The sequence below is a fragment of the Sus scrofa genome, chromosome 8 (assembly GCF_054392235.1).
Source record: "Sus scrofa isolate SSC_HxYL_T2T_F1_AM1 chromosome 8, Sscrofa_HxYL_maternal_Yorkshire_Landrace_v2.0, whole genome shotgun sequence".
Lineage (NCBI taxonomy): Eukaryota > Metazoa > Chordata > Mammalia > Artiodactyla > Suidae > Sus > Sus scrofa.
In genome coordinates this window covers 72,001,865-72,028,602 of record NC_139390.1, presented here as the reverse complement: position 1 = coordinate 72,028,602, position 26,738 = coordinate 72,001,865, and the positions used below count along the sequence as shown (strand labels likewise).

At 36.9% G+C, this 26,738-nt stretch overlaps 2 protein-coding genes and 1 long non-coding RNA gene across 7 annotated transcripts in view; 2 read left to right on the top strand and 1 right to left on the bottom strand.

Moving 5' to 3' along the window:
- The window catches only part of LOC100513296 (transmembrane protease serine 11F), an 87,917-nt gene extending 82,482 nt beyond the window's left edge, over positions 1-5,435 (top strand). For all 5 annotated transcript variants that reach the window (XM_021101393.2, XM_084972405.1, XM_084972406.1 and 2 more), the window contains one exon: positions 1,918-5,435. In XM_021101393.2, coding sequence (XP_020957052.1) covers positions 1,918-2,076 — 159 coding nt within the window. In that variant the 3' untranslated portion in view covers positions 2,077-5,435. The remainder of the gene's footprint in view (positions 1-1,917) is intronic.
- LOC146400834 (uncharacterized) overlaps positions 1-26,738 on the bottom strand; it is a 421,507-nt gene that overhangs the window by 241,467 nt on the left and 153,302 nt on the right. The window lies entirely within an intron of this gene.
- LOC100738056 (transmembrane protease serine 11G-like) overlaps positions 10,032-26,738 on the top strand; it is a 40,660-nt gene continuing 23,953 nt past the window's right edge. The window contains exons 1-2 of the mRNA XM_084973773.1: positions 10,032-10,142; positions 15,913-15,985. Coding sequence (XP_084829899.1) covers positions 10,032-10,142; positions 15,913-15,985 — 184 coding nt within the window. The remainder of the gene's footprint in view (positions 10,143-15,912; positions 15,986-26,738) is intronic.

Below are 26,738 nucleotides of genomic sequence, written 5' to 3'. Positions count from 1 at the left end.
CTGTAGCCACCGGCCTACACCACAGCCACAGCAACGCCAGATCCCAGCCGCATCTTCGAACTACACCATAGCTCACGGCAACACCAGATCCTTAACCCACTGAGAGAGGCCAGGGATCAAACCTGCAACCTCATGGTTCCTAGTGGGATTTGTTAACCACAGAGCCACAACGGGAACTCCCTATTTTGCATCTCTTTGAAGGGAATCACCTTTCACTCTGTTAAATAAGCCAGAAGGCTAGAAATCATACTAATTTCTCTCCTTACCCCGTACCCAATCCATCACCTAATCCCATGGATTTCACCTCCTTATATTGCTCCTCACCATCTCTTGCTTGCTCTCCTTCCTCAACCTCACTCTCTTCCCTGTCCATTCCCTCAATCCCCAACCACATTAACCACCTAGTTTACTTCCTTATTTTCACTCTTATGCTCCTTTAGTGCATTAATCAAACAAATGCCAGGATAGTTTCCAACAAAATGTAACATGATCATGTCAACTCCCTCAAAATGCTTTTAAACCTTCAGTGGCTTACCTTTGTTTTTAACTTAAGATAAAAACCAAAAAACTTCTTTTTTTTTTTTTTTTTTGTCTTTTTAAGGTCCATGTGTGTGGCATATGGAAGTTCCCAAGCTAGAGGTCAAATCAGAGCTACATCCGCCAGGCTACGCCACAGCCACAGCCACACTGGATCTTTAATCCACTGAGCGAAACTGGGGATCAAATGTGAATCCTCATGCATACTAGTCGGGTTCTTTACTGCTGAGCCACAATAGGAACTCCACCAAAAACTTCTTAAAAAGACCCACAGGGTTCTGCAAGGACCAGTCTCTCCCTTCCATGGCCTCAACCTGTACCAGCTGCCCCCTTACTGTCTTCTCTCCAGTTCCTCTTTTTTTATAGGGTCTTGCATATGCCAGGCTCTTTCACCCCACAAAGCATCTGTCATGCTGTTTCCTCTAAGAACATAGTTCACTCACCCCTTTCTCTCCATGATTTATCCCTCTTCCTTTAGATATCAGCTCCACTACATCTCATCAAAGGAAACATCCCTAACTTCCCTGACCAGCTGAATTTCCCTAGTCTATGTTTCCAGAGTACTTATCACAGTTGCCATTTTGCATTGATTTGTAAGCTTGTTTAATGTTTTTAAACCTAAATGTCAAATTTTATGAGCACAATGACTGTTCATTTGGGTCATCATTTTATCCTCAATGCCCATCAAAATGTCTGGGACACATAGTAGGAACTCAATAAATAGTTGATAAAAGAAAAAGTAGATGAAGGAGGTAGAAAAGGCACAGAGAGGCTACCCTTTGTATCTTACCTTAGGTCACACAACCAGTATTTAACAGAGCTAGACTGACACTTGGGCAATTCAACTACTGAGACCATAATTTTAACCTGTAAACTCATATCTGTTTATTTATTTAATCTTCCTTGATCCAAAGAGATTTAAGAGGGCTTATACAAAATTCAGAAAGCAAACATAAATTGGAATTAGATGTGTAAAAGGAGACCAAGAGTCGGTTCATACAATACAGGCAAGCTAATGTGTCCAAAAGAGATCAAAGAAAATTTCCACTGATGCTTAAATACCAACCTGAAATTAAATATCTTAGATAAGTGCTTACTAAACCATACTTAAAGTGTCTAATAAAAATAGCAAAAAAATAGGTATGCTGAGCCAGAAATAATGTAACCATTCCATATGACTGAATGTTAGTTTTTCTAGAAAATAATACACTCTAAAGTTTACCACAACATTTTAATTCAGTTGAGAGAAACATTATGTATTCTCTCATTAGTCAGCTGCATGTTCTATGTATAGTTTCCTTCTTTCCTATAGAAGAGATATGATTGTAATGACCTTCCTACTGAATTGGAGTTACCAATTTAAATTTTTTTTTCCTCTAGGGAGATTCTGGTGGACCTCTGGTTTATGATAACCATGATATCTGGTACCTTGTTGGTATAGTAAGTTGGGGACAATCCTGTGCTCTTCCCAAAAAACCTGGAGTCTACACAAGAGTGTCTCGGTATCGAGACTGGATTGCCTTAAAGACTGGCATCTAGTGTGAACTGACCATGAATTATGCCCATGGCACACAGAGCTAAAACTCCTGCATATTGTGTATTATTTACATTCTTGTGGTTTGGATCAGTGCTTTGGCTGGATGTCTGGAAGTCCTTCAGACTCAGACCAATCTAATATCATGAGGTGGACACTGCGCACATGTGACAGGACTCCTCTATGTTAAAAGAAGAAGACATGGAAAATGACAAGCAGCACCAACTCCTCACTCACCAGAGAAACTGTTTGTGATCTTGTTCATCAGATGAATATTTACAAATGACTTCCCCTAATTGAAGAAGGGGACCATCACCTTCCACAGGATATGAGTTGCTGCCAGGGCTGTCAAAATCTTACTTCATATAGTACCCAGAGCACTTGGGGTTCTTCTGACAAAGAATCAAACAGCAGTCTTCCCTGAGGATTCAGGGCTTCAACACTTTAGAACAGATGACTAGACATTCAGTGGCTAGAATGGAGAAGTGTGGGATCTGCAACACAATTAGAACTCTATACCCTGGGCTTATAAATGATACAAAGAGCATTAACATTAACCACAAGAGTTGCCATTTAAAAGACATTTAAATGTATCTGAACTTACTGCTAACATTGGGTTATACACATAAGCACTAGTTTTAAGGTGCATGCTGCATTATTAATAAGCATTTCCAATATACTCTCTAACATCTTGCCATCTTACATCAATTGGAGCTATACCAAAAAAGAGAATAAGAAAGACTCATGGGAGTGCTTTTCCATGGGTACAAGGAGGATAAAAAGAACCGATTGGACCAAGACTAGAAGAATTGGTTTCAAATTATTAATAACAAAACAAGCATTCTTTAGATTTTGTGTAGAATGAGACATCCAATTATTTATTTAGAAACACCTATATCAACATGTGGTAACGGATGACTCTGTAAGTCTTCCATCCTCTGACAAGTCAGGTGTCTATCAGAATGTCAGGTTGGAAGAGATGACTTGTACACAGCACTCAGGACAGTGCCTGTCATATATTACATACTATATAAATGTTTGCCGTAATGGAAAGGAATGCTTCTATGAATTTTCAGATGAAACTCATTTAATTTGTCAAATGAGTGAATGATTTTGGGGCTTAAATCAGCTTCAGGCCTAGTGGTGGAGAGCATAGGCTTCTTCAGAACCAGGCTGTCAGAGCTTAAACCTTGGCTCTGCTGAGTACAAGCTGTGTGTCCTTAATGTCTCTCTCTGTGCATTAGCTCTTTCATCCCTACAATTAGAATAAAAATGGTGCCTACCTCATATCATTATGAGGATCAAATGCATTAACATAAGTAAAGCACTTAGGACAATGTCTGCTGTACACAGCAGGCTCTCAATATGGACTAGCTGCTATAAATTATTGTGTTTTGGACTCAATAAAACAATATACTTTTTAAAAATTTGCTTCTTTAAAATCATATCATTGATTTCAGAATACTTTCAATTGCTTTGTAAAAAAGTAAGGTGAATTACTATGTTGTCAAAACAACTGTTTATGTCTCATTAATATATATTCAACAAAGTCTGCTAATACGCAAGCAGTCACAGGATGCCAGGCCATTCTGTCACTAGTGTTGTGAATACAGACATGCAGCTATATTCATATCCAGGTCTCCAATGCTGGATTTGTTGTCCTGATTTATCAGAGAAAAATCTAGTCTCTTAGTTTCTTTAATGACTGACACTTTTAATTTACATGTATGTGTGTTATATGTAATATATGTAAATAAGATAAATATAACTACAAATACTCCTAGCTATTATTTAATATCAATACTAAGGTATCATAAATACAAAAGGGTCATCCATACACACTTTCCTTTGGAAAAGAGGATGTCACCAAATTTCTGAGTTGATGACTACTAACAACTAAATATCCACAGAAAAAGTAGAGTACCAGCTTAAATCCTGATAGTTCCTATTACACACAGAGAAAAAGCCAAAGACTTCTGGAGAATTTATGGCATTCAAATATTCAAGATGTGTTTTATTAATGACATACCTTTTTATATTAGACTTACCTGGACATTAGAAGGGATAAGATAACAAATATCTCTACCAAGAAAAACTTATCTACTATGTAATTTCTATAAGAATGGATACGTGATTTTGTGTGTCGATATGTCAGAGACTGTGATTACCTTTTGCATATAAATGTATGTGAAAACTACATGTACTTATTTAAATAATCATATGATTAATTCAACTCAATGATATTTTAACACAAATGAGAAAAATACGAATATAGGAAAATCTAAGGAATAGAAAAGTAGATTTTTAAAATAGGATTTGTATGTCCTATTTTTAGTTTGATTCTGCCCTATTGAGTTGTGTTATGGGAATCACACAATAGCTTTGCCTCATGTTTTCCATCCATAATATGGGACATTAAGCTATCTACCTCATGGCATTGTTGTGAGGCTTTCTTGTTGAATAATAAGGTTGAAAAATTAAGGAATGTCTGAAACCTGCTCAAAAAATGCAAAATACATTACTGCAAATTGATATCAGTACAGATGATGCTACAAATGCATCAAAAGGTGCTCTTTTTTTTACAATATTGGCATTTTTATTTATCAGTAGTATTGCTTTGTGAATTTTGCAAATATACCGTGGTTAAAAAAAAACCTGGGTGTTGTTTCTTATGCTATGAATGCTCTTTATAATAATACTCACATCTTGGAGTTCCCGTCATGGCACAGTGGTTAACGAATCCGACTAGGAACCATGAGGTTGCGGGTTCCATCTCTGGCCTTGCTCAGTGCGTTAAGGATCCAGCGTTGCCGTGAGCTGTGGTGTAGGTTGCAGACGTGGCTCAGATCCTGCGTTGCTGTGTCTCTGGCGTAGGCCAGGGGCTACAGCTTTAATTAGACCCCTAGCCTGGGAACCTCCATATGTCACAGGAGCGGCAGAAGAAAAGGCAAAAAGACAAAAAATTAAATAAATGAATAATAATAATACTTACATCTTTTCAAAGAAAAAAAACCTCTACAATTTTTCTGACTCATTGTTTTAAAAGATAGATTAAATCCATTATGTTGACAATAAAGAATACAGCACATACTACTTGTGGAATCGTGATAGAATTTTGGGTGCTATGAGGACAAAAGGGGTAAGTTTTTAATACAGATCAAGACTGAACCAAAATCGCTGCAATATTTAACTACCGATTAGTGAAATCTTCATGATTCAATAATAAGAACAAAATATTAATAGCAATTAACCAATGAACTTTTGCTTTGCTCATGTATTTATCTGATGGAGACGGAATGTGTATAAGGCATTCCTTCTTGCTATCATGAAAATGAAAAATAAACTTACAAATTATTGAAATCAATGCTGGAAATCTAACTGTTGGAGTTGGGAGGGTCCTAAGAGACTATCTACATCAATCTCCTTTTTTGACTGATGTGAAATCAGAGTCAAGAGAATTTCCCCAAGAAATACAGCTGATTAAAGTCACTAGAGGAACAGAATCCAGGGCTCTTTCATCCAGTTTAGTCTTCTCTCCACTTAATTTGAGTTATGCATGTTCACTTGCCAGGAGTACTGCAACTCTAGAAGTCACTGGAATTAAATAACTGTTGCCAAAACAATGTCTCCCCTTGGAAATATGTAAATAAAACTCAATGTTGTTTAGCAAAGTATATCATTTGACCACACCAGATTTATGCTTAAACCAAACAATACCACTTAAAACTATATCTAACTATCCCTAAGGAAATGAAGGATGATTTTAATGTAGGCGAAGCTGCAAAGCCAGTAAAACTGGCAAGCCAGAACTCCATGGAGTGTTTACCCTCCAAATCTATATCTTAGCCCATCCTTTTCTCCCCTCCACACTAAGCTTTCTAACTATGAAATAATTTAAAGACATGCTGTTGTATAAATTAAAACTTTATACCATATTTTAAAATGAGGAGCAGTAAAAGACGCTGCTAAAATAACCAAAGTTTGTTTTGAACTTTGCTCTTTTTAATGCCTCATTAGATGCCTGTTTTACAAACAAAACTACAAAATGCAGCAAACTAAAAGGTTTCGATTAAGATGATTTTGTAGATGCTTACAATGAACATTCTTTTACGGGTTTTAATATTTTCCTTGCCTGGAGGTTTTACCTATGGCTAATAAGAAATGAGGAAAACATAATCTTGTCACACAATTAAGAAGAGAAATAATCCTCTGCTCCCATCTGCCCTTAAGCTGTTAAATGGAGCATTAATCTATCTACCCCATGATGCTGTGAGGCTTTCTTGCTATCAGAAGTCAGACACTGTTTCAAACTATTTGAAAAGTATACTACTATAAACTGGTTAGCAGATGCTACACATGCACTGAGACTGTCATTAAGGTTTCTCCCCCCCTCCACCTCCAGGCATGGGGACCAAGTTACACTTACATATATACATTTTTTTTTCCACCCTTTGTTCTGTTGCGATATAAGTATCTAGATGTAATTCTCAATGCTACTCAGCAGGATCTTATGCCATTCTTTTTTATGGCTGAGTAGTATTCCATTGTGTATATATACCACCTCTTCCTAATCCAGTCATCTGTTGATGGACATTTGGGTTGTTTCCATGTCTTGGCTAATGCGAATACTGCTGCAGTGAACATGCGGGTGCATGTGTCTTTTTCAAGGATGGCAGTTTCATTGATCATTAACGTTGCTGTATGTATTTAGCAAACACCACTGCTTTGTTGAAATGATATTAAGCATTTTTGAAGAAAAATAATATATAATACAGCTCACATGGTTAACATTAGTTTATCACAGAAAAATACCAAGCAAAACAAATTAACTGTTGAACACTTGATAGCTTTAAGAATGGATATAATCCCAATTCATTTTATGTACAGCATATTTTACTCTAACATGTTGGAGAACTCCATAATCAATCAGCTTGGGACACTGTTAAAGCTATTATGTAGATGAGAGTGGAAAATATCAAAATCATTCCAAAGTCAGAATTTAACAAAGTACATTTTAAAGACTCTGATAACTTTTATTTTTAAATATAGTTCTGGAAATGAGGTCATTCTGTTAGATCATCTCCTCTTTCTACTCCCAAATGTCAGTATTCATCCATAAAAGAGGTTCATCTGCCCCCCACACCATTAAAGCATTAACCAGGAGGAAATTTCAGAAATGCATAAGATTATTTTCCTAATGGTTTCAACTACCCTTCATCTGTATTCAAAACGAGTGCCTTCTGTTGAACCTCAAACTTGTATCTTCCTGTTTAAATCTAGGTGGGGATAATGAACTCTCAGGATAAATTTTTAAATACTCTAGTGTTTGTCCTACAGGTAATAGTCCTTATGGAAAGAGGATTAGAAAGTTGAATGAATCAGCTAAAACACACTATGAAGAAAGGAGAATTTTTAAGTGGAGAGGAGAAATAATAGAACCTGAAGTGAAAAACGAGCCACTGGAAAGACAAATATTAAGCCTGAGCCAGAGTTCCCTGGTGGCTCAGCGGGTTAAGGATGTGGCATCACCACTGCTGTAGCTAAGGTCACTGCTGTGGCCCAGCAACTTCCATATGCTGCAGACACAGCCAAAAAAAAAAAAAAAAAAAAAAAAAAAAAAAAAAAAAAGATAGAGAGAGACAAAGAGAATAGAAAAGAAAACTCCACAGCCACTTGATAAAATTCCCACAGAAAAACGACAGTTGGACTACAGAATAAAAGGTTTTTTTTTAATTAAAGGAAAAGAATGACTTATTTATCCTGCTTAAAAAAACTGCAGGAACATTATAACTAATACTCTTTGAGAGGGAGAGGACACACAATTATTCAACTTAACCATTTTTACTTTTTATCTTCCCATTCTTGTATATATGTACACATATTTCATGAAACTGACATAACAGCATATATATATGTGTATATATATACACATATTTCATGAAACTGACATAACAGCATATGTAAAACTATGCATTTCTTCACCTGAGATTATGTATTTTTCAATGACCACATGTTCATTCTTAATGGATACTCTGGGCTGATGTTAGTCACAGCAATCGACCTTGCCCAGAACATCAGGCTGGGCTACTATCAACCAAGTTTTACATCCGGGTCTTGAATCATAACGTGCGGCATCCTCCCCTTGCACACAAACCCTCTTGCACTGCACCGAAGGAGGATGCTTTCCTCTACTAGCTTCCTCCTCATAACTCCTGGGTGCTCTCCTCCTCCCCATACTGCTTCTGTCTTCCCCACTGGTTTAACACCTCACTCCTACTCTCATTCTCACTGAGTCTCCTTTGCTTTTTTTTTTTTTTAATCAAAATGTTCCTGTAGCTTTAACCTTTCACGGAATGCTACTTCATCATCTTACTCAAGTCTGGATGTCCCTCTCTAATCCATCCCTTTACTGTAAGCTGTCAAGTGATTGCTCTTCATCTCTGGTTCTAATACCAAATCAAAATTCTTCCAACTCCCAATTAAAAGGTTACAAATGTGTGTGGAGTCTTCCAAACATTAATGCTGCATGATCATACAAAAATATATACTATTTTTAGCATACAGGCTCATGCCTCTAGCTATACCACATACAACCCCTTCTAAGCACTTCCAACCTCTGGACACTCCCCACACTAACTGAGGTACTAGGCACCTGCTTAAAATAGACCTCTCCACCTGACTCCTACCTTCATTGTGGTCAATTCAACATCCAAGAGGGAAATCCACACCTATCCTCAATTCTTTGAACTCATAAATCCAAATGACTTTAACTTTGTTTCCAAGCCCATCATCTTCTGTCTGAACTGAAACTCAGAATCAACTTCTTTCTCCAATCTTGATGTCCCCTAGTCCATGTTCCTTCTCCTCTCATTTCAAATACCTCTAATTTCTCCAACACCTACAGAAGAGGTACATATTAATCTAGAGCAGAACAACTGGATAGTAAAAAAAAACTTTATCTTCATTAACATGTAACAGAAACTTACTATATTTCCCATTATAAAATAGGCAGAAAAACTCCAACAACCCAGGAACATAGCTGTATCAGTGACTTTGTCACCAAGCGAAATCATAAATATTTTAATTTCATTTGATAGTTGCTACATATACATCAAAATATATTTATACTCATCTCAACTTTGGAATTATTTTATTAGACTCAGTCCCATATCCCACATATTTATTACTCTTCACGAAGTTTTAAAATATTTTGATAATTATATTGCCATACATTGGTTTTTGTATAATTCTACTTTATGCATCTCAAAGCACTATTATGAGCGGGGTTCCACGGTCTTCACCATACAACCAAAGATGACCATGGACAAGGCACAAAAACACATTAAGAGCCCTTTACCTGTAAAGATTTAGTTTCTAGATGTACAAAAGTTTCATGATTTTCATCTTCCTATTTTCCATTTTAATCTTTCATCTTGGCTTCTTTTCTTCATTTTTAAAAATGTACTTCTAGTGCTCTAAACACACTATCATGTTGCATGCACAAATGAACCCCTTTGCACAATGCTTCCCTCCTTACCACTTTGGCAAGTTTGCATTCTTGAAACTACTGTACCAAGTGACCATAATACCCTAGAGTATGTGACTGTTGAATTTTTACTAAAATCAAACATTATTACACATATAGTTTAAAAGATTAAAAATGATACTTTTTTTAGCATTGTGGTAGGCAGAATTCTAAAATAGTCCTTTGAGATCTTCTGCCCTAATTTTATTGTGAATACAATGAGTTATCATACCCATGCTTATCTTACATTATAGTGGCAAAAGGAATTTTGTAGATATGATTAAGGTTACTAACCACTTGACTTTGAGTTAATCAAAAAAGATTTTTCCAGGCAGGTCTAAGTCTGCTCCTTTAGAAGTAGAATTTCTTAGAAGCAGGTAATTCTCTCTTCTGGGCAGCGAACAATCAAGGAGATTCCAAGTATGAAAAGATGCTATGCGGCTGGCAGGGAGCCTCTGGAAAGTGAGGGCAGCCCAGGCTGATGAAGAAACAGGGACCTTCACCCTCTGCAGCCAACCTAATTCTACCAATAGCCTGAGTGAGCTGGTGAGTGAGCCTGCAGGCCGAAACTCAAGGGAGCCACACCTTGCTTTTAGCCTTTAAATGGTAAGCAGAGAATAAAGTTGAGCTCACCTGGACTTCTGACCAACAAAATAAAAATAGATAATAAATGGCTCTCATTTTAAGAGGTTAAGTTTGCAGATATACATATTAATAGAAAATTGACAAAGGTATAGGATTTTTACTAGCCAATTTGAACATTTTTTTCATATGTTCATTTATGAATTGTAATTATACATACCTGTTTTGCCAAAGTCTTCTTTTCAAAACAAAATGGAAATTACAATATGAACTTAAATGTTGATTGTCAAATTAGCTAAAAGAAAGATTTAGTAAATACTGAATGCCAAAGTGTATGCAGAGGTGCTGATAAGTGTATTCATTCAAAGACTTCGCAGTTTTTGGCCTCAGGCCTCAAACCTTTCACTACCCAACAGGAGAAATATTTTGAAAATAAGAAAAACTAAAACGAGATGCCTGCTTGAAGGGAACACATGAGTCAAGGGCTATTCAGACAATAGGAAAATTGGAAGAAAACATCAGGAAGAGTTATCTTAGAGCATAGGCTTTCAGAGTCTAGTCAGATTCTAACTAAATGACTTGAATCCCACAGTGAGGTGGGTTTTGAATAGAGAACTCTACTGCAAAGAAGGGAAACAATATTTTGGGTATGTAGGCAAAGACATAAGGGGGGAAAAGGACTGGATTAACAGAAAAGAAAGCTCAAAGTTAGTTCCCTTTGTGGTTTAGCAGGTTAAGAATCTGACTAGTATTCATGAGGATGCTAGTTCAATCTCTGGCCTTGCTCAGTGGGTTAAGGATCTGGCATAGCTACGGCTGTGGTGTAGGTAGCAGATGCAGCTCAGATCTGGCTTGCTGTGGCTGTGGCTGTGGCCTACAGATACAGCCCTGATTCAACCCCTAGCCTGGGAACTTACAAATGCCGCAGGTTCAGCCCTAAAAAGACCATAAAAACGTCGTACACACACACACACACACACACACACACACACACACACACACACCCCCCATATATATATGTGATTGACTGGGTCACTTTGCTTTATAGCTGAAATTGAAGGAGCATGGTAAATCAACTTCTTTAATGAAAAAATTTTAAAAAAGAAAGCTCAAATTACACAAAGTAGATAGATACGGCTGTAGCTAAAAAGAAAGGCACAAGGAGAGTTGGCAATGCCCTTGAAAATGGCAGTTGACACAAATATATTTTCACTTCCCCTCCTTAAAGCTAGATTCCCCTTTAAGCAGACACAAATGCAACCCTAGTCCAACCAACCAGAATGAGCACATGTGCCACTGCACTAAGAAAAACAACTCGAGGGCTATCAAACCTTTTACGAAAATCTCTGATCTTGTTTCACACCTTCCTCTGAAAGCGATAAAGGCAGGGCCTGAAGACCAGACTGTACTGACTCAGAACAAAGAGTGTCATCTCTTGAAAGACAAACATAAAACTGCTCCAAGCATTCAAGGGTGTTGCTTAGGTTTTGGACATGACATTGTTTCTCATTTAATTAGCTAGAACCAGGAAATTCTCACTTCCTGCAACCAAGATTATCAAGTGATTCTTCACCTCAAACCATACTATTGGTTAACGTTTACCCATCCCAACTTGTCGGACTAGTTTATTTTAAATCTTTAAATATTCTTCCTTTAGTCAGCTTACAAGTCTGAAAGAATGCCCACGATGCTACTCATTTGACGAGAAGTCACAAAGCAGCAGAGGTGGAACAGTTTGCATTCTCAACAGTGGATGATGTATCAGTAAGTTTAATTTTATTCCATGTTTGAAAGATTTGTTTCAGATTTGTGGTTTCTAATTCAGGAAATTATTCTGAATTGTGAATTTAATAGTTTACTATTGGAGAAAATAATTACATAGCATAGCAATGTTAATACTCTTTATTTCAGTTAATCATGTGAATAATTTTTCAATTTAAGATTTGAAAAGTTTGGCATGTTGGATTTTAATTGGAAATTTAATGTGAAAATGACCTAATCACGGAAAGAGGGAGGAGAAACAGAGAGCCTGAGGTAAAACTAAGTTTGTAGGCGTGGAAGAATGGAGAAAGTAAGAAGGTGTTTTCTCACCCTCAACCCAGAGTTTAGAATATGTAATGCTGTTTGTGATCTTTCTCAATTATGCATTTAATTGATATACTGACAATAGGAGAAATATATAAGCTGTATAGGAAGAATGTATTTTAACCCTCATTCTTAAATCGATAAATATAATTAAAACTTACAAAATTAAAAAATAAGAATTTTAATGTCCTTTGAGAAATTCTTTACCTTTTAAAATAAAAAAATTAAAGAGCAACATAGGAGTAATTTTTACATAAGGCTATAAAAAGTAAGCAAATAATAAGTCTAAGATTTTCATTTTTTAATAGATTGGGGAGGAATTCCATAGAAAATAAATCTTAAATGTTTTTTTAGCCCCCAACTTCCTCCTCTATTCTGCATTTTTCTACATTTTGAACATTAATTCTTCATATACAAATATGATGTCAATGAGTATAAATTGCTCAAGGTAATAAGGGAATTACAAATATCTCTTCTAATGACTTTTAACAAGAGTGGCACTCTTCATTAGTAATAAAAGGATATTGTATATAAAACTCAGTTAAACACACATGGATTTCTAGACCACGATCCCCCTAACAAATTCTTGACAAGCATTTAAAATGTCCCCTTTCTCTCTGCTCAGCTTACAGCCACAAATTAAATCTAAGTTGTTTTTTTTTAAAAAAAAAAAAAAAAAAAAGCTAAAAACAACTTTTCACACTTAATTGATCTTATTTCTAGAAGAGACACACATTAGGATTTTCTTTTCAAACAGACAGTAAGATACACAGGATAATGATTACTATTAACATTATTTTTATTTTTACTATTTCAAAGCATCTCTAATCTGCAGGGGAAATAGTGATTCCATAGCAATAAAGATAATTCAATTAATCCAATTATTTTTCCTCCCCAATATCTTTAATAGTCATATATTTACTCAAGAACTGCTATGTTCCAATCACCATTTTAGGCATTAAAAGCAGAGTGATAAATAAACAAACAACCAGTTTTAATTCAGTTTCTTTTAAGGCTTATTTATGTAAATCAAATTCTAGTTAAATGTTATAGCTGGTTAAAAGCAAAAGAAATCTAGCAAAATGATAAGGAGAAAAATGAAAGTGACCTAAAGGGAGAGAGACAGGAAAAAAAAAACTAAAGTAAAAACTGGGAAAAGCATAAAACCTACATCTGGCCAAGAGATGAAGAAACCATTTAGACCTCTCCATTCCTACTATTTTCCATTTTCAAGATTTTTAAACATTTCCCCTCCAGGTCCAAAATCTGTAAAAATTCAATGGTCCCACTCCCTACCCTTATAAATCAGAATGACTGCTTTACAGATTTTTGCCATATTGCCCTTGGCTTTCCTTGCTTTGGGGCTCACAGGAATGAGTGAAAAAGGTGTTGTTGAAAACCTATCTCTACTCTTTCCATTGACAATCCATGCCCCTGTGTAACTAAGTCTTAGAGGCTTTTCTCCAAATAAGAGTTACTGTCATGGCTCAGTGGAAAGGAATCTGACTAGCATCCATGAAGGCACAGGTTCGATCCCTTGCCTCGCCCAGTTGGTTAAGGATCTACTGTTTCTGTGAGCTGTGGTGTAGGTCGCAGGCATGGCTCGGATCTGGTGCTGCCATGGCTGTGGCATAGGCCAGCAGCTACAGCTCCAATTCGACCCCGAGCCTGGGAACCTCCATATGCCGCAGGTGCAGCCCTAAAAATGACAAAAGACAAAAAATAATAGTAACAAAAAAAATTTATAATTGACACATACCATTATAGTTTCAGGTGTACAATATAATGATTTGATATTTGTGTATTTTGAGAAATGATCACCACAATGTCTCATTAACATTTGTCATCATACAGTTACAAAGATTTGTTCTTGTGATGAAAAAATTCTTAGCAATTTTCAAATACATAATATGGTATTATTAACTATAATCATAATGCTGTATGTGACATGCCCATGACTTGTTTACTCCGTAACTAGAAGTTTGTACTTTTTGACCCTCTTCACTACCATCCTCCACCCCCACCTCTGGCAACCACTTAGGGTCCCTTTGCCTGGAGTAACACTTGTCTGTGGATTTTAACTTATTTCCCACATAGATTGTTAAAATCAAGTTTGGGTTTTATAGTAATAGCCAAAAAGAGACTCTGTCAAGTGAAAACATGTCAATGTAGAAAACAGGGTCTAATGATTTTAATTTGCAGCCAAAACTGTCATTTGAATAAGAGGCTTCCCTGGGCTTCTATAATAGCGCCTTAGGCTCTAGGAGGTCAGCACTGTCAGTGTAGGACTGGAACTAGACACCAAAATAATGAGATGACAGATGGCCCCCAAAGTGAAGAAGAGTAATTTAGTATCTCTGAAGTGGCAGAATTCGAAGTTTAAAAATGCGCTTTAAGCTTCACCAGAACATATACCCACATTACACATATACACATTTGGTTTTTTAAATTTTTTATCATATATATTTTTAAAAATAAAACATGATACAAACATATCTGTTTTATGTATTAAGTGTTTTTACAGGAAAAACAGATTATCTTATTTAATCCTCATTTTAAAAGTTGTTCAATCTTGATAAAAATGACACACATATTATAAATAACACAATAATAATGAACATCCTTCTGCCTAATTTTTACATACATTCAAAATTATTTCCTTAGGCTAAATTATCTTCTGCCCTTTCATAATTTCTCAAGTGCCATCCCATGATTCATCAATGACTCTACCTCCTAAATTTTTTTTCCACTGAATATTGCCTATATGCCTGAAAATTGAAAAATAATTCTATCCTCAGGACACAGCCTTTTTACAGCCCTCTCAAGTAATAGTTTATTATTTGATATTTAGTCTCCTTGCTCCTTAATGCCACCTCAGATCATTCACACCCTCGAAACTGCTTTGTTCTTTTAAAGCTCTGCTCCTTTCCCACCTCATCATTGTCCTATGGGTTCTCGACAATGCCTTTTATTTATTAAAGACTGACCCGTGCTTCCCTATCTCATTATCTACCCCAAGTCCTACATTTATTTACCCTGTGTACTCTCAGTGCCCATGTGGTTGATCTCCAACATCCTAGTCATTTGTTTCCTTAATTGTTTCACCTCTATAATCTTTTCTTCAAACATTAATCTCATGACAACACCGTAGACTTTGTCATGACTTGGAATTACTCTCTCTGAATCATAACTCTCTCATCATCACTATCCTACCCTTCCTCCTTACAGGCTTAGTTACCCCTAGTGTATAACACATCGGGGTTTTTTTAAATTATTATCTAATGGCTCCCCAAACCTGTAAATTCTTCACATCTTTCAATTGACACTCCACCTCCACCAAACACACAACACACACACAAACACAATCTTTGTTTTTCTTGTAAGCCTTAGGTTCATCATTTCAACAAATTTTTCAGCTGCTGACTGAAGCCACAGCCATAGCAATGCGGGATCTGAGCCATGTCTACCACCTATACCACAGCTCACGGCAATGCCAATCTCCAACTCACTGAGGCCAGGGATCGATCCCACATCCTCATGGATACTAGTCAGATTCATTTCCACTGTGACATGAAGGGAACGCCAGTGATATCTTAAACTCCACTAAATTCATGTGTCCCATATTCATTCATTCCTGGGTAAATTCTAGACAGAATATAACTATTTGAACAATGATTCACCTTTGCCCAGAGAGACTAAGGAATGCTACGAATGTGCAGAAGGTACCAGTTCATCTGAGCCTTCAACTCTACCCACTATTTCTACTATATTCGCTTACTCTATACTCCCATTTTCCACAATGACTATTTTCAACTTCTCCAGGCTCCTCAAACTTCCAGTTCTCACCACCTGTCCTCTCATGCTTCTACTACCTCAAAGAAGTAATGTGATGATCAATGAGATGAGGATTCCTTCAACTTCCTAACATCAAACCAGCAAACCTATTGCCATTCACACTCTCAAGAGGATGCCTATCATTTGCCCAAGTTCTTCAACCTATGAGGTTGACCCACATGAAAATGTTAATATATGACCAATTTTGCCTAAAAAAATGTCGATTTCATATGTGTAAACTTGATAGTTTGGAATTCATCTTTCAAATATTCTCCTCCCAACCTCAAGATCTATACTGGCTTGTTTACACCACTGTAAGTATAACCAAAGCTTTCCCAGTCACAAGGAAAAAGTCTTCCATCAACCCCATATACGTGATGACTGCTCTCTCTCTCTCTCTTCCCACCCATAATCCAACTCGTGTAGAAAATTGTTGACATCCATAGTATCGTCTCTTCACTTCCAATTATTCCTCAAACTCCTGACATTTGGTTTATAACTCCACTTCTCTGTTCCTATTTTGGTCACTGTGATTCACTATTGCTTATGAGTCTTCTAAATTTTTATCATATTTGATTTCCTCAAATCATTTGACACTGTAGATCAGTCTCTCCGTGAACATCTTTTATCCTTTGTTATCATTAGTTCATTTACTTTCCTCCTTTTATTTCCTTTGTATTTTCCTCTGTGGTTTTTAGGCTTCTTCACTCTTTTCCTGTATCTTAAATGTTAGCCTTCTTTAGAATTCATCTCTGAGTTTTGCTCTCTTCCTATTATTTCAATTTAAAAATATTCTTGAAGATCTACCATACTCCAGGTGCTGAAAATAAAATGATGAATTCTATCACAGTACCTGGCACTTTTAAATGGTAAAGTAAAATTGCTAGATTGAAAGAAATTCATATTTAATGGAATTTTCTTCCTGTTGATAAATTAACCTACTTCTTTTCATATTTGTAACATATAACTTCAAACTGTCATTTCACTTTTATTTAATGAAATGCTGATACATAGATTTGATGCTATCATTAGTTTTTTCCCTCCCTTTTCTAATTAGTCAAATTATTTATTTTTTCTCTTGGTAATTTTTTCCTTCTTATGTCATTTTTAGGAATTGGAGATTTCATTCCTAAATACCATATCAAAGAGTGAAAATAAGCCAAGATCACACAGAATTAATTTTTCTAATCTCTTAGCTCCAAGAAATTTATAAGTAATGTAAAACAGTAAAAATATACATAATTTGTACAATTAAGGCAGTTAAAAGGAGAGTCTTCCTTCTCATGTGGTATTTAAGTAGGACACAATAGTTTTTTGCTTTCTGAATACTGTTGATATAATACAATACTTAAATTTCCCCTGTAGGAATAAGTAATGTACAATAATTATTTTATTTTATAGACTTATAAAAGAGTAGTTTGTAGCCTGAAATTACTATTGCCTAATCCATCCACAACTAATCTTGCTTCACGAATTTACGGGCAGGCTATGTTCTTTTTTTTTGGCAGTTAATTAGTCATCTAAGAGGAAATGACTTCCAAATTTCCTAGGTATTGAAATATTTCTGAGTTAAAATGCAATCTCAATTCTCAGGTTTTGTAAATGAACCATTTCAGGTCATACATAGGGCTCATAGTGAGTGAATACTGAAAGTATTTCTTATGCCAACCAAGAATCTAAATAACAGCAAGAGAACTCAGTGAGATTTCATTTCAACAATAACACAAAAAGGTACACAATGAACACAAAGGATGAGACTTGTAACTGAGCACATGGGTGTGGGATAAAGGAAACATGAACTTTGATAAGGGGAAGAGAGAGACAATTGTAAGTAGTAACAAATATAATACAATTTGAAATTTAATAAATGCTAAGCACAGATATCATCAATGTACTTCAGCCGCATTACCTAAAAGATTAGTACTCATATTGTTGGTGATGAATGAGGTGACTTAGGTAGGATTTATTTCAATGTGTATTAGAGAAAATGAAGCTACTATATCAAACTCAAATTCGGTGGCTATCGTTGCATAGGGATTGGATACATTAAAAAATGAGTCCATTTTTAAATTTTAAGGAAATCAATTTAGAGGCTTATGGCAAAAACTGCGATGACACTTAAATCTGGAAAAAAATTTAGGAACTCAAAGAAAGAAAGTTAATTTCAAGTAGGACCAAAAATCAATACTTCAAACAGAGCACTTGTACTTATCTTAGAGATAAGTACATTTCTTGTAAGCAGGGGAATAGAAGAGAGCAATTTTGGGATTTATTAGACTAGCAATGCAGAATGCCTCTTTAATTCAAGTCATAGGTGTTCTATTCTTTTTGTTTTGTTTTTGACCAGGTTGATATCCTCAAGAAAAATGCAAATTATAAGGCCTTCTTTTTAAAACAAATGGTTGTTTCATAGGTTTATTATAGAGGATATTTACATGTTCTAGCAGTCATAAAAATATATCACAAACAAGGCAGGAAAAATTCTACATATAATTTGATTTTTAAGTTTCACTTTTGTTCCTATCATTTTTATAATTATAACAATTAAATATTGCTTTGACAGTAACTACCTGAATTTACTAATTCTCTCACGTTTATACAAGTGAAATCTTCTATAATTCCTGCAATTCAAGCTGAATACCAACTCTCTGGCAAAATACCCACATCTTCTCTAAAAATTCTCTATTTTATGAAAAACTAATAAACTAAAATCCAGATTACTGAAATGCTCCCATTACAAAATAAATAGAAGTTTAGAGCAAACAGCAAGGGAAAGGCACAGAAACAGAATGAAAAATCATGGGGAAAAGTCTGGGGTCATTACACCTGACTTTCAATCAAAATTCCTCCAGTTAGCAACTATGTGTCATTAGATCAGACTAGAGACCTATTTTTATGTCTGTCCTGATATTTGAGATAAACAGTATGAAAGCAAAAGATACAAATGTAACAGACCCAATGGAGGTGGCTTTGAGAAGTTTGGTGTATTAAAGTGAGATTTGATCATGATCTTGTACCAGAGGCCCTGTGGAACAAATGACCAGGTGATTTTCTAGGGCTTTATACTTTGGCTTTGATTCCTAGCCAGGTTTCTAGGAGCAGAGCTGACAGAATGGTGTATTGTGTTCCACTTATAAGCAAAAGGATTTTCGGTCTCTTCAACAGGAATCACTGTCTGGCTTCCATATCATTTTGGGGTGCCTAGCCAGGCAGTGACCCCACCATCCATCTTGAGATGTACGCTGTGTGACCCAGGTGTACCTCTTCCACATGGTCTGCTGATAGCTCCACTGTGAGGCTTTGTTGCCATGGTTACTCCAACGTACTAGAAGCTCCTAATGGCTGCCAAGTACTACACTTAGGAGCTTGGGGCTCTTCTAGATCCTGGGATCTCAGCTGAAAATAAATCTTCTCTTAGTGCAATTCTGCTCAGCACAATCTATCTCCCTCTTCTCAAGCTTCTATTTTTTTCTCGCATGCCCCATTGGTCATTGCATACCAATAATTTTGCATTAGAACCTGTGTTCTACAGAGGAAAATGTTCATAGATAGAAGACAGGGAACTTAGGTAAATTCAACTGATTAGTACTTTTATGTTCTTGGACAAATCGCTTTAGCTTCAATTTAAAAATGGGCATAATATTTACCATGTGAACCCCACATAGATGTTGAGTGGATCAAGTTACAAGGTATGCTCAGATTCCTTAAAAATTTTAAAGTGCTCTATCAATGAAAAATACTATCATCAACATTAGTATTACTGTCAGGATGACTTGTAATTCACCCTTACACATTTAGACCTCACCCTTTGTTCTCCCAAACCTGTTTGGAATAAGGTAGGGCAACTTTTTTTTTTTTTTTTTTTTTTTTTGCTATTTCTTGGTCTTGGGCCGCTCCTGCAGCATATGGAGATTCCCGGGCTAGGGGTCCAATCGGAGCTGTAGCCACCGGCCTACACCAGAGCCACAGCAACGCGGGATCCGAGCCGCGTCTGCGACCTACACCACAGCTCACGGCAACGCCGGATCGTTAACCCACTGAGCAAGGGCAGGGACCAAACCCGCAACCTCATGGTTCCTAGTCGGATTCGTTAACCACTGCGCCACGACGGGAACTCCAAGGTAGGGCAACTTTGAGTAAAGGACCACTCCCTCCCTTTTCAGGGGCTCTAAGACTCTGTCTAGAACTACCTATAGGAGGCTCTGACTACATTGTGCAAATCTACCAAACACAGAAAGAACTCTCAAGAATTAAGATAGCTTATCAGATCTATACAAATGCCATTTATATTTAACTGTAATAAAATAGTCCCCCTCTGGAAGGTATTTTGCCATTGAAAAGTGATGGTGAGCAATAGGAAACTGGGAGCAAAAGAATTGGACAAGGATCCCTTGGTTATTATGTAGACGGGAATTTTCTAGAGTGTAACTTCTATGCACTGCCTTGGTCAGAGCAGTGTTTATACTTTCAAACCATCTACTTTGTTCATCAGGGCCAACCAGTCACAGCCATTTCTTTGATCATGTCTGATAACAACAGCTAACATCAAATGACATTCTCACAATATCTCTGCAGGGATCATCTGCATTTTATAGATTAATAAACTCAGGATCTAATAAATGAAGTAAGATCACATGACTAGAGAGTGCAAATGCATTCTGTCTGAAAAAAACCAGGCCCTTTCCACCAAACATGCCACCTCTCTTCAGAGAGCTGGTGAGGCTGCTGTGACCAAAATTTTGGTTGTGATGATCATTGTACAACTATAAATGTAATTGAGTAATAAAAAAGCTATATAAAAAAATAATGTGAGAGAAATATTGCTTATTTTCTATTTAAGACTATAAGATAAGCAGGATTGCTAGAAGAAGGTGTATAGCATATAAAAATGCATAGTGTATCTTGACTTTGTCTTCATCTTCAAACATCTTTTTAAGAGCCTGACCAATAATAGTGCACAATTCATGCATTAAGATGAAACCAAATAAACAGCTATCAGCTTCTTTCCTGCCCATGAAATAAGAGCAATCTAGAGAAAACATTCTTATCATGTGATGATCACATACAACCAGATTATATAGGTGAATGGGATAGTGAGAAAACCATTCTGAGCAATTAAGAGAATGTGAGACATGTTCCTCTTAATTATCTAGATAATTGTCTTAATTCCTGATTTCCTCTTCTCAAAATGATTTTGAAAAATTGCAAGATAAGCCTAGAACCCAACCTTTTCACTCTGTACCCAACATTTCTTATCTTAAATTTCATTGTCTCTATAGAAAACACAGCATTGCCAGTTCAACAAATTAACCAGAATTCATCGTCCACTTTGGGCTAAACACTGTATCAAACCTTACTGGCATAACAAGAAGAAAGACAGAGAACAGGGGCAGAGAAATAAGACATAAAAAAAGCCACTGCAGGGATGTCAGATGGGTTAGGAGGAGCTTGCGGATGTTCTCTTCTGATTTCTATTATCTCAGTGAAATGAAATTAAGGCCATCAGCTGAGGATTAGGATGAAGGAGGAGATATTTTTTCATACTAGGAGAAAGAAAGAGTAACTAAATTAGTATGGCGACCAGGAAAAACTGGGATCCAAGTGAACTGCTAGTGGTCTTGGATTTAAAGGGTTTTTTTGTTTTGTCTTTTTGTCTCTTAGGGCCTCACTGGTGGCACATGGAGGTTCCCAGGCTAGGGGTTGAATCGGAGCTGTTGCTGCTGGCCTATGCCACAGCCACAGCAATGTGGGATCTGAGCCGTGTCTGCGACATACACCACAGCTCACAGCAACGCAAGATCCTTAATCCACTAAGCGAGGTCAGGGATTGAACTCACGTCCTCATGGATGCTACTCAGGTTCATTAAGCACTGAGCCATGACGGGAACTCCTGGTCTTGCATTTAAACTGAGATTCATGAGCACAGTTGAATATTTTTTCCAGCTACATCCGTGTAAATGCAAAGAAGGTAAAACGGTGTATTTAACCCAGGTTGGTTGGAGTTTTGATAGGTGATTATAAGAGTAAGAGAGGGTTGCAGGACTGAGGGTGTACACCAGAGAATGAGGATAATGAGGGACTATAGGATTTACAGTAGGCAAGAGACCAATGTCAACATGAGGGTGATGGGAGACAGTGAACAGATGGTCAGGTCATTGTATTATAAGTCCCAGTGGGACTGAAGGCAGGGTACTAAGGCAGCAAGCTGGAAGGATGAGTTGTGGCAGCTGAAGAGTTAGATGATTAAAACTGGCATTGCGGGGAAATTGAAGCTCTTGGTAATGACAGGAGTGGGTAGCTGAAGTAGAAGAGCACAAGGTCATTGGACAAATAGCCAGAACATAAAACAGAACATGATCAATACAACAAAAAAGCAAAAAAGTGATATAGGAAAGTTCAAGATAGTTGCTAACTGGGGTGGGACAGCTGTGAAAAGGAACTGGACCTTAAAGAAGGCATTAGTGGAGCATACTGAATGGTTTCCAGAAATGGTAATGCCAGCCCCTGGGGAAAAGAAGGTTAGGAATACAGGGGAAGAGAGGACATTTTAGGCAGAGAGGATGTTGTGAGCAAAGCAGGGTGGGTGGCTGTCAGAAAGAGAATAGCACACGTGAAGGGAATGTAGTATGAGCTATGTAGTAAGAGCTCAAAAGGAAGTTAGACATAGCAAATGGAAGACCCTTCCTTTAAAAAATAAATTATGTGACACCCCTCCCATATTTAAAATGGTTCAGTGGGTTCCTACAATCCTTAGAAATAAAAACACCTTGCTACAGTCTTCAGGGACCATGTGATTTGGTCCTTGCTTGTCTCTCTGGCTAAAACCTCTCGGTTTTGCTTTGGACCCACCGTAACGCACCACACGGCCTCATTTCTTTCAGGAACTCAATAAACTCACTCCTGTTCCAGCTGTAGGAACCTGCCACCACCTGGCTGCTCTTTCCCAAGTTCTTCTAGATGTTTCCTCACTATTCACCTCTCAGCTCAAATGGCATCTCTTCAAGGAAGGCTCCCTGCTGCCCAATTAAGTACCTTCACCCCCTGGCCTCCAGTCACTCTCTGTTCATTAATGTGTTTTCTTTTGTTGACTTAAAGAAACTGCACAACCTGAAAGTTGAGAAACCACTCTGAGGAGGTGAGGGGAAAGCTAGGATATATAGGAATTTTTGCAACAATGGGAGGTAACAGAACAAGATTTACAGAAATCCATATTTACAGAAAAAGATTTTCAGAAAACCAGTTTCTACAGGAAACTGTAAAGGTCTGGGCTTCCAGGAATCACTCCTTTGAGCTGCACCTCCGCTGTAGGCCAGTCTTTGTTTCTTTCCTCAGGTTCCTCAGGGCTCACCAGCCCACCCTTGGGAGTGGCTGTTCTCGCAGATGACAGTGACATCTTTTGTTCTGTCCACTAACTACAGCCCAGGAGGAAGTGTTTCAGACAGCTCTGAAGTAAAGCCCCAAAGAGGAAAGGGGGAATATCAAGATATAAGTGATAAAGGGGAGGGGGGAAGTCCATGCAGCCAGGTGCACATTTTACAAGTCTCCTGCTGGTCTCCTGAAGGTCACTACTAGTCACAGATGTCAGTCACCATGAAGGATTTTAGTGTTTTTCTAGATATGAGGAGATGCAAGAATTGGGTTCACAAAATCTTCCCTTAAAAATATCTAACTGTCTGAAGACCTGTTCTTCCAGTTTTCCCAGAGCAGAGAGTGCCTCACTCCGGGTCTCCACCCTGAACTCTGCTCAGGGAGAGCTGCAGGTGGGTAGGTGCAGTGGTTCATGTAGAGGCAAATGGCAAGTGCCAAACCCCAGTTCACACTTTCCTGAGTTGAAACTTATTCTTTGGCTTGTTTATTTTCAGTCTCCCTCCACTAGCCTGAGAGCTCCATGAAAGTAGGGAACTTACCTGTCTTGTTCACCACTGTTTTTCCAGCAACAGAATCAGTTATTAACCTATAATTGGATCTCAATAAATATTTCTTGACTGATTGATTGAATGAAAGAATATTAATCTAAAGAGTTTATAGTCTATGTAATGATAAAAACCTGAGAGTTTTTGCACTAGATGATTACATTACCAGAACTGTATATTTAGAAAATAATTCTGGCTGCAACGTTGTAGAATGTATTGGAGGAGAACTTATCTGAAGATAAAGAGATCTATTCATGGCTACTGTGCTTGTCCAGATGCAACACACTGAGTGCCTGAGGTAGGACAGCATTAAGGAAATAAAAGGGGGCAAATAGAAAAGACAATTCAGAGGTAAACTGATGAGAAGAAATTATGGAGAAGATGTCCGTGACTTCAAGGTTCAGAGAGTGGGTAATCTAGAAAATTGTGAATAATCTTATTAATACATATATTTGGTTGTTTTAATGTGATTTAAAAGTAAAAGGAAGTACAGGGAATAAGAAATGAACAGATTCAGGTGGAAAGGAGTGATATAAAAAGAATGAGGCAGAAGAAATAAGGAGAAGGAAGAAAAAGTGAGGAAAAAAACACTATGGGATGACAAAGAAAAAGATTAGTGAAGATATCAAGAAATTATAACATTTTAAAATTGTTGGCTGGAATGTAAAATGGTATAAATGCTTTGGAAAAGTTTAGAAGTTCCTCCAAATTTTAAACACAGAGTATCATACGACCCACAAATTCCACTCTTTGATGGACAAGCAAAAAAATGAGAACACATGTCAATACAAAACTTGAACATTAATATTAATGGGGCACTATTTATAATAGTCGAAAAGTAGAAACAATCCAAATGCCCATCAGCTCCTGAAAACATAAATAAATTATAGTATATCCATGAAATGGAGTATTATTTGGTAATAAAAAGAAACGAAGTCTTACCTTCCAGTACGGGAAACAGTATGGAGGTGATACATGCTATCTCATGGATGAATTTTGAAAATATTATGTTAAGTGAAAGAAGAGAGGTACAAAATACCATATAATATATGATTTTATTTATGTGAAATGTCCAGAATAAACCACTTCATAGAGACAGAAAGTAGATTAGTAATTGTCTAGAGTTAAGGGAGTTAAGGAGAAAACAGAGAATGACTATTAATGGGTATGGAGTTTCTGATTGGGATGATGAAATGTTTGAAAATTGATTCTGATGATGGTTGCACAACTCTGTGAAAATACTGAAAACAAGTGAATTGCATGCTGGGTGAACTGTAGGGTATGTGAATTATATCTCAACAAAGCTATTAAAGAAATAAAAGAATGAAAGAGAAAAGGAAGGAAGACAGGAGGGAAGATGCCAAAAACGTCTGGAAGTTCAAAGTGTGTTTCAATTAAATGCAAAAGCTCCTGGGAGCTTTTGTTCACTGAAGCTGTTAGTACCTACCTATCATTATCCTCCCCAGCAATATCACATGACTCTTTCTGACTCAGGAATGGCTTTAGTTAATTTTCTCGTTGCATTAAAAAAATTTTTTTTCAATAAAACTACTTCCCAATGATCAGATACAGGGCTGGCAGGACTTGTTCATTAGAAAATATTTGTAGCTAACACAATTGTGCATGTTTCAATGTTTGAAGAATCCCTATGTCTTTATAGAGGTCAAAATGTGTTGATAAATAGCAGCGAGAAGAGATACGATTAAAGATAAACAATGCTTAATTGAAAACATCAGTAAGAAAGCAGGAAATTATACCAAAAAAAATGAAGCCAAAATGGGTGGGAAGTCCTACACATCTTCAACATGATGTTGAAGGCCCATCATCTTCAACAGCCTAGGTCAATGGCACATGCATTCTTTTTGGTGCTCACTGGGTTTTAATTACCTGAGTATTCTAGATTTCCCTTCAAGAAACTATTTCTCATGAAATTTCACCATGAAAATTTGCATGAGCTCTGAAGGGTAGCATTCTCTGATGTGTTTATCTCCTTTTGAACTCTTATCAAATAAAACACTGGTTATTTTAATTATATTTTAATTATGACCCCCCATCAACTTTTCATTTATGAAACATTTTATATTTCTCATGTGCATTATGTGGGGTTGTGGAAACAAGACACACAGCTTGTCAGAATACGAAAGATGAAAGGAAGCACAAATCTTCATTTAATCTTTTGCAGAACTTTTAACATTTCTACCCACGTTACAGATTTAATGAAAGTCCCATCATATCTAGAGGTACCATTAAAATGATAAGCATCATCATTGCTAAGCCACTATTATTATGAATAATAACATCACTACCTTCTGATACCTGCATAACAACAATTTTCTTCCAGAATTATTCTCTCTTAGGTAATGATTTAAAACCCAAACCAGACGATTCACCCATTTTGTCTTGCCTTAAATTTTCCCATAACCAGTATTTTTGTCCAGTAATTCTTTCCCTAAGGATGCTCCAAAATGTGCTCACCACCTAAGGCCTGTTCCTGAACCCTAGGATTACTCGTGAAAGCTCTGATGCCTCCCTTCCTCCAAGCCTGGATTTTTTTTTCTATAAGGAGATGAGGAGGGTTTGCTAGCCTCCCAAGCTGCTTCCCTGAGTGTGTGTGTATACATTTATTTATAAATATATGTGTGTGTGCACATATATATAATTTATTTTTTGCCACACTCATAGCACATGGAAGTACCCAGGCCAGGAATTAAAGCTGCACCACAGCAGC